We start from the raw sequence: 12,435 nt of genomic DNA on the forward strand, positions 1-12,435 counted from the left end.
ATAGAATGGCATTATACACCACAATAGTGTGAAAGCTGTGGTGTTTCCATGCGCTGATTACCCTTTATCCTTCCTTCATGACATTGTGGGTTTGGAAGGTGCTGTCAAAATAAACCTTTGCAAATGCTGCAATCCACCTTACAGATGATACACATTGCATTATTATATGCCAGTGGTGGAGGCAGGGAATGTTTATAGTGATGGACTAAGTGTTTTGCTTTTTCCTGAAGGATGTTGTTGGAATATTGACAAATGGAGAATATTCCATCACAGTCCTGACTAATGTTTTATACACAGTGGATACATATACACCTGACAGGATATTGATCATTGGTGTCGGTCCCTAAATTTGCGAATACTATCTACTCAGGGTTTAAGTTTCTCCTTTGGTTTTCCATGTGACTGGACAGGCTGATTCTCAAACAAAAGATCTTTGACACACAGGGTACAATGTTCTCAGAGGCAGTAGGATCCAGAGATTTGGATTTGTTTCCATTTCTTTCCTCTCTGTACTGGAAACAAAAATGCTGGAAATCATAGTCAATCAGGCAGTTCTGTGGAGAGAGAGCAAGCTAGCATTTCGAGTCTGGATGACTCTGCATCAGAGCTCTTCCCTCTCTGACAGTGCTTTGGTTTAATCTTATGTTGTGACTCAAAATGTGAATCAGCTTCATGCATAATTTTTCACCTTTTTGAACAAATAGCAGCAAGCTCCTCTTAGACACTAAGGTCAATGCTGCTGTACTTCAAAGAGAGCTTCAGAGTTTCTTCGTCCTCCCCAGGAATGCTGGCCATTTAAGAGTTAAGAAACCAGGCTATTGGGGGAGTTTAAAGGCCAGCTCGTTAAAAGTGAAGAACCACAATCTGGTGAAGCTTTAATGAAATTTTGTGACCCAGTCTCACTAAAATCTAGGAAAACTGCTGAGAATCCATGGTATGTGTTTGACTGAATTTGTTACTTGATGCAGTAGGGTGTTCGATCATCGTTTGTGTTGATTATATTTGCCACAGGTTAAGTTTGGGATGTTAGAGTATATGCATTGTCTTTCTTTGCACTGTCTGTACCCTTTTTTTTTGTCAATAATTATTGCTGACTTGTTTGAGCAAATTTTATTTGCAATAACTTATTATTCTTTTTTGACAAGAGAAACCTAGCTGAATTGCTCTAAGACTAATCCAAATACAATCTAAAACTGAACTAATTACCCATAATAACACCTGCTTCAGTTTAAAATGTGTTATGACCAGTGGAGGAGTGGTCATAACACATTTTGCTTGAAAATTGAGGCATCCCTCCGACTTCAATAAAAATGATACATTCAATCAGATCACTAACAGGAGTTCAAAGCCACTGGCAGTCAGAACAGTCAAATATCAGCCTGCCGTCATTGTAATGTATTCCCAATCTACAACACAAACATTCTATACTAGGGCTTCATTCAGTTCGAGAAGAAATGTAGAAATTGTGTTTACCTATATGGTAAAATTGGTTTGGCAATCTTCCGAATGCTTCCAACTCTGATAAATCTATCAAATCCGAGCTCGAGAAGCCTAATTAAAAGATATAAACGACATCAATTTACTTCATAACATAAAATGAATTGTTTACTGTATTGAGTGAGAAATAAAGCCACTTTTGTACCATTTCTGCAAATTCCTTTAACTGGATTAGTGCACCACCTTAAAGCAGTGTGCAAAATTCTATACCTACAATAATTTTCAGTAAACTGCACAAATTTTATGGACTAAAAACAAAGTTTCATCTCTGAATGTACACAATTTGAGATTCATACATGTGCTTCCTACCAGCAGGTAGGTTTTCCTTCATTTTTGTTCAGAAAGATCACCAAACATAAAGAGATCAACTCTCAAGCATAATCACCCTAAAACAATTATCAAATACATTTTCATTTTTGTAAAATGAAACTTTAAACAGTGATATAAGGATTAACTGAAGATAAAATGAGTTGGCCCTCTGACAATAATGTGTTGAACATACAATCCGTGTACTTTAAGGACAGTAATGCTCCACCTGAAGGGCATAGGATTCTTTTGATATCATATTATTATGGTGCCAAAGCAGGCCATTTGGCCCCTCATGTCTTCATCAGCTCTTTGAATGAGCATTGTGGCTCAGTGCCATCCTCTTGCCTTTTCCCATTAATCCTGAATATTTTTTCCAATTAAATAATCACTGACGTTTTTGAATGCCAACGGCGAGAGCAGGAGCAGTCAGTCCATGGCATCCAGCAGCAAGAGCAAGACCATGCAGCCGACAGCAAAAGTAGGAGAAGGCAGCCCGAGGCAGTGAGAGCGGTATCAGGAACAGGCAGCCCCCAGCAGTGGCGAGGCCAAGCCCTTGTGAGGTGTGCGAGCCCAGCATATGAACTATGTTGTGAACTGTAAACTGTGTTTCTTTGTTTTTCTGCCTTTTAGTAAGAAGGACTGTAATGTTTAACATTTTAACTTAGTTTTCTTTGTTTTTCTGCTTTGTACTAAGATTCTGTACGCAACATCCTTTGTACCTCAGATGGCACCTTAAGTTGTGACTTGTAAACCTTTCACAGTACTTGTGTGAGTATGTTTGACAATGAGAGTTGAGAGTGTGTTGCTGGAAAAGCACAGCATGTCAGGCAGCATCCAAGGAGCAGGAGAATTGATGTTTCAGACATAAGCCCATTCCTGATGAATGGCTTATGCCCAAAACGTCGATTCTCCTGCTCCTTGGATGCTGCTTGACCAGCAACACACTCTTGACTCTGATCTCCAGCATCTGCAGTCCTCACTTACTTCCTGTATGACAATAAATCTATTTTTATTCAACTGAACTTGCCACTTACTTCCTGTGTGACAATAAACCTATTTTTATTCAATTGAACCTGCTTCCACTTCACTTCTAGACAGTGAGTTAATTGCTGAAGAATTTCTCTTGACTTCGTCCTATAATCACTTGAATCCACAATATTGAGCCAATTAGGAATACTGTTGGGCCTCTGTCCCATTGAGTCAGGAACCAGTGCACACTAATTTATTAGACGGAGACAGTGGTGAAGCAAAAATTTTACTGGATGAGCAATCCAGAGGTCCAGGCTAATGCCTTGGGGCATGGATTTAAATTCCACCAAACAACCAGTGGAATTTAAATTCAGTTAATAAACCTGGAACTGATAGTTCGTGTCAGTAACGGTGACCATGAAATTACCATCTATTATAGTAAAACAACACTGCTTCACTAATGACCTTTGGGGAAGGAAATCCGCCATTCTTATCTGCTCTGGCCTATGCATGACTTGACTGATAGTACTCTGGTTGACTCTTAACCTCTCCCTAAAATGGCCTAGCAAGTGACATAGTTCAACTGCAATTGGGAATGGGTTATAAATGTTGGTCAATGATGCAAACACCCCACGAAAGAGTGAAGAAGGTCTGAATGACTTAATGAGAGAATTGCATTCAAGAGTCTTTTTAATCTAAACCTATCTCTTCACTGACAAAATTTGAATGCTTAACATTTATTATTAAACTTAAATACTTAATGTTATGTTTTCAAAATTTTTTAAAATTAAAATAATTATTTAAAAAAATCTTTATTGAAAAAATTTTTCTTTACAAAACTATAAATTTACAAAAATATGAAAATATAACATTATAACAAAAACAACAATAAACAATAAACCAACTACCATACTACACTACAAAAGAATTCTCAACTACACTCATTATGCATCAATAAATAAATTAGTAAATAAATAACGCCGCTCAGCTTAACAAGACCTCAGCTCTCAAACTTCAAGAGCATCAGTTATTAAACCTACGTTTGCTTAAAATTCTTCCTCTAAGGACACTAGACTTACTAAACCAAACCATCATGGCTAGACAAAAGCCCTAATTAAAATGGCGGACAGATCTGCTTCCAAATAATTCAAAAAGGGCTGCCTTGTCTTATAAAAGTTGTCCGTTTTCTGGTGCACCATGTTTGTAAGAAGGTCCAAAGGAATGTGTTCCATAATTAACTTATGCTACCCTGACAGACCTGGGGGATTCTCAGATGCGTAACACATCAGAATGTTCTGCCTCGCACAAAAAGTGAGGATGCTAAAAAGCTTTTTCCCCACGTACAACGAAGGGAGATAATTTCGGCAAACCCAGGAGAAACCCACTTTGACTTCGGTCCCCAAGACCCTCTCTAGTATTCTTGCCACAGCGCTCCAGTACATACAGAGCCTGTGGCAGGACCACAAACAATGAGTGGGGGTGCCCGTAATTATTTTGCATTTGGGGCACATTGAAGACACATCCTGCTTAAATTCTGCAAGACGATCAAGGGCCAGATGAGTCCTCATTTACTCATTAAAGGTCCTGTTACATATCAAAATCTTCCTCACTGTCCTCCCAAGTTTCCAGAGTAATCTCTGCCCCTACATCTCTCTCCCAGACCTCCCGTAATCGCTTGATGTCACCCGAGGAACCTCCTCCCAACAAATGATAAAGAGTACTCACTTTAAGATTGTTCTTAGCCTGAAGCACCCTCTTTTCCAAATCAGATCTATAACACTCAGTTAGAAGTCTCTTTTCAGATAAAACCTCTGATGTGAAAAAAATGTAAGAGGTCCCTACTCGATAATCCATACTTACGAGTTATTTGATCAAATGACATTAACGTTTCATCTTCAAACAGGTCACCCAAACAAGGGACTCCCCTATCCGCCCAGGACTTAAACCCGGGATCCATTGTCCCTGGCCGGAAACCTGGCATATGGGAGTATGGAAAGATGTTTTAAACATATTACCCTCCATTTGTCTCATTGCCCTCCACGTTTTGACAGTGTAAATAACTATTGGATTGCGGCAATGTTCCGTAACTATCCTCATTTTGTCCAGAAACAACAGGTTAATAAGAGGACACTTTGCCTGGGAGGCCTCAATGTCCAACCATATCGACGTTGAGTCCTCACAGACCTAATCACTCATAAAAGATAGAAGGGAGCTCAATTGATACCTTCTGGCATCCAGGAGATCCACTCCTCCCAACCCCTGAGGCATTTGAAATTTCATAAACTTGATAAGTGGCTGCTTGTAGCACCAAATAAAAGAATTAAACCAACCATCTAATTTCCGAAATGTTTGTCTTGGAAAAAAGCAAGGGAAGCATCCGGAAAGGGTATAATAAGCAAGGAAAAACATTCATTTTAATAACAACAACTTGACCTAGCCATGATATTGGAAGGGCATCCCATCTTTGAAGGTCTTGTTTAATCTTGTGAAATAAATAAACAAAATTAGCCTTGAATAACTGATCAAAACTAGGGGTAACAGAGAGGCCCAAACAAAGAAAGCCTTCCTCTGTTTACCTAAAGGGGAACCCACCTTCAACTTCTGGTATTCCCCTAAAACCCCCCATAGGCATAGCCTCCAATTTTGAAAAATTGATCTTGTAAGCTGAGAAAAAGCCAAATTAATTAATACATTGTATCAAATAAGTACCGAAACTGTCCAGTTTGAAAAAATGAGAACACCCAGCCACATATAACGTGATCTAATGCACCTTCGGCTCTACCTTTGGGGCAGCTATGTTAGGGTCCCCACGAATGGCCTCTGCCAGCAGCTCAATCATCAATGTGAAGAGCAAAGGTGACAGGGTACAGCTTTGCCAACTGCCCTTACCAATGTTGAAACTATCAGTCCTTATACCATTACTGAGAACTGCCGACAGAGGATCACTGTAAAGGATCCTTACTCACCTAGTAAACACTTCACCCAGGCCAACCTGCTCCAGGGTATAAAAAAAGAAATGGCCATTTCACCTAGTCAAATGCCTTCTCAGCTTCCAAGGAAACCACCAACCCTTGCACTGACCATTGCTGGCACACTTGAATCATGTTAAGCAGTCTCCTAACATTATTAGAAGATCTGTGACCCTTTATAAAGTCTGTCTGATCTTCCTAAACAATACAGGGCAACACCATTTCCAACTTCAATGCCAGAGTCTTCGATCAAATTTTAAAATCAGAGTTTAAAAGTGAGATTGGTCTGCAAGAAGCACAGGGTCTTCCCTTTCTTGAGGATAAGAGAGATATTAGCCTCTCTCAAGGATGGTGGGAGGCAATCACGACTCTATGAATTGTTATACATGTCTAGCATTGATCATGACAGTATGTTTACAAATTCTTTATAAAATTCACTGGGCAAGCATCAGGGCCGGATGCCTTACCACTTTAAATTTGCCTCATCACCTCCTGTATCTCTTATGCTGTTGGGGCAGCACAGTGGTTAGCACTACAACCTCACAGCACCAGGGACCCAGGTTCAATTCCAGCCTTGGGTGACTGTCTGTGTGGAGTTTGTACATTCTCCCTGTGTCTGCGTGGCTTTCCTCTGGGTGCTCCGGTATCCTCCCACAGTCCAAAGATGTGCAGGTTAGGTGAATTGACCATGGTAAATTGCCCATAGAGTTAGGTGCATTAGTCAGAGGGAAGTAGGTCTGGGTAGGTTACACTTTGAAGGGTCGGTGTGGATTTGTTGGGCCAAAGGGCCTGTTTCCACACTGTAGGGAATCTAATCTTAACGGAGAACTAAGGGGGGATGCCTGTTCAGCAGACACACCAGGATGATCCAAATTCATTAAAAAAAGGTTCCATCTTATCGCATCTATCCTCACAGCATTCAGACTGGTAAAGTTCAGAGTAAAACCTTTTTAGCATTGCAAGTAAAAGACCCATTCCCTTCCCTATTAAAAGCAATAGACTGGAAGGCATTCTTCTTCCTGACCAAATATGCCAAGTATTTACTTGGCCTATCACAATGCTTAAATAACCACTGCTTCGCAAAGGTAAGTTCCTTCCTTGCTGTAGCCGTTGGCATGGAGTTTAAGGTGGATCAGAGAGCTGTGATCCGCTGCAGCTTAGTCACCAATGACCTACTATCATATGCTGCCTCAGCTTCCTTCAGTCGTGTCTCGAGCAGATGCTGCTGCTCTCCCTTCTGTCACTTCTGGCTGGCAGAGTTTGAAATAATTATCCCTCTAGCATAGGCCTTAGCAGGCTACCAAAGAATGGACGTATTACCAGCTGTACCTGAGTTGGAGGCCAAAAAAGCTTCAAATTCCCCAGACTTGCCGTCCTTGAGGATGAAATGATCTATTCATCAGTACCGTGAGCCCATTGCATCACCCTTAATCTTAATCGTTAAACGTCTCCAAACGTATACCAACCTCAGTTCCACACATAGATCACCCAATTGCTTAGATTGTGAAAAAAGTTTTGGAGGGCCTTTGGGCATGATCAGAGGTGGCAATATTCCCAATCGAACAGAATACCACCAAATCTAAAAAAAAACTGCGGGAGTTAGGAAATAATCAATCATTGTGTGGCATTTATGAGAATTGGAAAAGTGCGTAAAATCTCTGCCCATAGGCTGTAAACGTCTCCAAATGTATACCAACCCCAGTTCCACACATTAGATCACCCAACTGCTCAGATTGTGAAGAAAGCTTTGGGGGGCCTTTGGGCATTCTATCCAGCATAGGATCCATAGGGCAATTAAAGTGCCCCCTATAATAATATGCTGCGGCGCCAAGGCTTAGATAGTGCATCAATCAGAAATTTAAGAGGGTGGGCTGGACGACAGTAAACATTCAAAGTACCATATTCCTTGCCATGTCTAAGGGCCTTAACAACAACAAACCGACCATACTCATCATTAACACAATCTATTAAATTAAATGGAAGACCCTTCCGGACAAGTATTGCCACTCTTCTGCTCCAAGTACGAAAAGACGAGAAAAACACCCTATCAAACCCACCCTGCTGCAACTTCTTTCCTTGTCATTAAGAGGAGTCTCCTGCAACAGGGCAACATCCACCTTCTTTCTAAGGCTCAACAACACCGTTTTTCTTTTAACTGGCAAATGAATCCCTCTGATATTCCAGGTGCACCATTTGAGAATGCTGCTAACCATGATCCTTTACAATCACCTTTGACCTACCAAGAGGAAGAATTCGTCATGCAACATGCTGAGCATACTCAAAAGGACACTCATTGAGTCTATTTACAAAAAAACCAAAACAAAACGGACTACAAAACACAAAAGGCACTTAATGGGGGACTCTACCCCTGCCCACAGAGGGCATTTAAATTTCCCACGCACACCTCTATCTCCCTTTCCAGCTCAAACTGCACCCCAAATCCAAGCTATAGAACAAACCAAACAAAGGACATTGTAAACACAAAGGTATAACAAAAACAGTGAGCACTCTACCCACCCCCATAACATATCAATACCACTCCAGCTCGGAGAGAAAAAGAACCCATCAACAACAGCTTCTTTGGGAAAAGAGTGAAAGTAAAAGAAGCAAAAGCAAGACAAAAAAACAGACACTATTGTCCACGCCCATAAGTACATCTACGTTATTTTAAAGTGTCCAAGAAGTTTTTGGCTTGCTCCAAGGAATCAAACGACCGCACAGTTTCCTTGTAAGTAATATGAAGCACCATTGGGTATCTCATCGAATACTGAATACCGAGGTCCTTTAGCCTTCTCTTAACCTTATCAAACAAATTCCTCTTATAGATCACTGCCGCTGAAAAGTCCTGGAGAAACATTATCTTAGTTCCCTGTTGGGCATGGGCCTGCAGGTCTCTCCCTAGCCTTCTAGAAGTTTCCATGACTCTCTGCTTGTCCCTGGAGCATTGAAACCGTATCAGAACCAGTCAGGGGTGTCGACCCTGACTGGATTTGCGCACCGCAACCTGGTGAGCTCTGTCAACCTTCACCCGGTCCGCCTTGGCATTCCAGCCAAGAAATTGTGGCAAACAGTCTTCAAAAAAACTTGCTGGCTGCCCATCTTCTACTCCCTCCAGCAGGCCAACGACCTAGATATTCTTTCTCCTACCTCTATTTTCTAGATCATTGACCTGTTCAGTGCGGGTCCGAACCTGTTTCTCAATGGCCTGGATCCGCCCTGCCGAGGACTCAACCTCGGTCTCCGACGCCATGGAACGCCGCTCAACCTCTTCAACTTGCTTCCTGAGCCCTTCCAGTCCCTTTTGCAGCATGGCTGAGATGGGCTCCAGTTGATTACGAGTTCCTTCCCTCATCTCCTGGATCAGCTGTCAGATCACTCCAAGTTCCTCCATTATGTTCTGCTGTGCAGAACAGCTGCTTCCCCAGTTGCAGTCTCGAGCCTGCCTGATGTTTTCAAGTGTTCCGAGTGTTGAGATTTGGCTGTTTGCTTCCCTTAGTCATTCTCACATGCTCGATAAAGGACTTAAACAGTTGTATTATCATTTAACTTTTTTTTTGCCAACAAACTAAGGTAGGGGGTGAAAAGAATATTACTACCCTGGGTTGGGGTGCAGAGCTCAGCAAAGCTAAACAATTCAGATTGCCACCATCTTGAATATCCCAAAGTAATTATTTTAAACATCATTTTCACATAAATACTTTCAAAATAAATAACCTTGTGCTATGAATTACCTGACAGGAGTTCTCTTATCAGTCAAATCTGGCAAAAGGGCTGTACAAATATCTTGTCTAGTTTTCAGAGACTGAAAATGGACTGTGTACAGTCACCACTTTTGGCCTTTAGTTCACATTTCCAGAATTTGTAATTTTTCTATTTTTATTTCTCTTACTCTTTCTTGAGTGATAAATTTGGCTGCCTTTATGACCATTGGTGCTATTTATGATGTGTAAATCTTACCTTGTTTTGTGTAACTGGCTGTAAGAAAAGAAGAGATAAAAATGTTTGGCTTTACAGATGAATCCTGGCTACTTCCATTTTAACCTTTTGTTTTTTGAACTCCCTTTCCTGGTTTCTCAATTGCTTTTGATAAACTAGATAACTCTCAACACCACTATAATTAAACTCAATAATCATTTCAATGCGATCAAACATGCCTCTGAAATTTCTCAACTACTACTGCCATCTATATTACTGAACTAACAGCAGAAAAGCAGTGAGAACTGAAATATGTCACTGAGAAATATAGAGAAAAAAAGAACATTGAGAACACTCCAAAAGTAAATGATCCAAGGGAATGCTCCTGGGTAGTACTGGATCATAGAATGTATAACTCAGATGGAGGCCATTCAAACCATTTTGGTAATGCTGAATCTTCACCTAAGGCTTCTTACATTAGATCCTTTTCCTTGTATTTTCCTCTTGTTATTTCTGATGTGTCCTTTTGAAATGTTTATCTATTTTTGGAAATTATGTTATGCTTGTTACTGCTGGATCGACTAATAATAAAGCAATCTACGTTGCATTGCCCTTGGTGTGATAATAATTCATTTAATGATCCCTTGTTCTCCAAGTGATGGTCTTAAATTTTTGGTTCCTTCCAATTTTACAGTCACCAAATTTTCACTACTGTACACACTTGGGTAATAGTTGATTTTGTATGGAAATCAACAGAAGACCCTTATTCTTCCATGTATCCATGTATAAGTCAATCTGAATTTTAACCAAAAAGATTCCAAATTCTTTTCATTTACCATCCACGTGCGGCCTCTCCCACAGAAAAGTTCTTTCTCGTCTTGTCACACTGCTACCCAACTTGCCCATTTGTCACTTCCCTATCTAACATTTTCACTCACCTCTTTGCTGCCTGACTTTCACAGGTAAACCAGTAACATCGTTAGTTTCCATAAGACATTCAATACAATACCACAGAAGCAAGATAAGGCCACATGGAATTGAGTATAACATATTCATAGTTTCGTCACAGGAAGATAGGATAGTGAAGAAGGTGTTTGGTATGCTTTCCTTCATTGGTCACGGTATTGAGTACAGGAGTTGGGAGGTCATGTTGCGGCTGTACAGGACATTTGTTAGGCTACGTTTGGAATACTGCGTGCAATTCTGCTCTCCTTCCTATCAGAAGGATGTTGTGAAACTTGAAAGGGTTCAGAAAAGATTTACAAGGATGTTGCCAGGTATGGAAGATTTGAGCTGTAGGGAGAGGCTGAACAGGCTGGGGCTGGTTTCCCTGGAGCGTCACAGACTGAGGGGTGACCTTATAGAGGTTTATAAAATCATGAGAGGCATGGATAGAATAAATGGAGATAGTCTTTTCCATGGGTTGTGGGAGTCCTGAATTAGCGGGCAGAAGTTTAGGGTGAGATGGGTGAGATATAAAAGTGATCGAAAGGGCAACCTTTTCACACAGAGGGTTGTACGTGTATGGAATGAGCTGCCATAGGAAGCAGTGGAGGCTGGTACAATTGCAACATTTAAAAGGCATCTGGATGGGTATATGAATAGAAAGGGTTTAAAAGGGATATGGAACAAGTGCTGACAAATGGGACTAGATTAGATTAGGATATATGGTCAGCATGGACGTGTTGGACTAAACATGCTGTACATGTCTATGACTCAATGGCTCTATATTAGCATGGATAGAAGTTATGTTAATGGCTAAGGAGTAATAAGCCATTCTCAGGGTGACAGGCTGTGACTAGTGAAGTGCTGCAAAGATCGGTGCCAGGGCCTTAACAATGTTTACAAATGACTTAGACAAGAAGACAGAGAGCAACATATCTAAGTTTGCTGATGAAACAGAGCTAGGTGGAAAAGGATGTTATCAGGAGGAGCGGACAGGCTGCAGGTTAAGTGAGTGGGTAACAAAATGGCAAATGGAGTATACGTTAGGGAAGTGTGAGGTTATTTGTTTTGATGATAATAGAAAAGCAGAATTTTTTAAAAGAATTTTTAAACTTGTAAGTTTTGATATTGAGAGAGACTTGAATTGACTTACACAAGGAACAAGTTAGTTTACAAGTGTAAGTTGTTTATTTCAAAAGGTTTAACATATTCAAGTTTGAAACAGATGAATATTTGATCTCAGGGAATCAAGGTGCTTTTCATGACTTTGTGCTTAGTAACAAATAAATGCCAATGCATGAGGGTTATAAGGGTTTGATCACAAACAAATACTTGGACTCAATTATTAAGGAGATCAGAGTCGGGAGCAGCATTACAAATTTGGACAACATTTTAATACGCATTTTTGATCTCTTGCTTCATCGTAGCCATGAGAGATTAAATTGAATCGCATAACATATTGCATCATTTCCTCTCTGATAATGTGATCAGAGAACATAGGAGAAAGTAAGGACTGCAGATGCTGGAGATCAGAGCTGAAAATGTGTTGCTGGAAAAGCACAGCAGGTCAGGCAGCATCCAAGGAGCAGAAGAATCGACGTTTCGGGCATGAGCCCTTCTTCCTGAAGAAGGGCTTATGCCCGAAACACGATTCTCCTGCTCCGCTGTGCTTTTCCAGCAACACATTTTCAGCTCTGATCAGAGAACATAACCATACCAACTTAAAAATATACCTCAACACAGGGGATATCGACACTGTTGAAAACTCATGTTGAGACAGAAGATCTGTGTGACCATACTGAATGGCAGAATCAGACTCAAGGAGTTATAT

At 40.7% G+C, this 12,435-nt stretch overlaps 1 protein-coding gene across 1 annotated transcript in view; it reads right to left on the bottom strand.

Moving 5' to 3' along the window:
* LOC122553550 (5'-3' DNA helicase ZGRF1-like) overlaps nt 1–12,435 on the bottom strand; it is an 84,990-nt gene that overhangs the window by 23,724 nt on the left and 48,831 nt on the right. The window contains exon 19 of the mRNA XM_043697538.2: nt 1,474–1,551. Coding sequence (XP_043553473.2) covers nt 1,474–1,551 — 78 coding nt within the window. The remainder of the gene's footprint in view (nt 1–1,473; nt 1,552–12,435) is intronic.

Source organism: Chiloscyllium plagiosum, unplaced genomic scaffold (assembly GCF_037043375.1).
Source record: "Chiloscyllium plagiosum isolate Xiang-an unplaced genomic scaffold, Cpla_swu_hap1 HiC_scaffold_1, whole genome shotgun sequence".
In the NCBI taxonomy this organism is placed as follows: Eukaryota; Metazoa; Chordata; class Chondrichthyes; order Orectolobiformes; family Hemiscylliidae; genus Chiloscyllium; species Chiloscyllium plagiosum.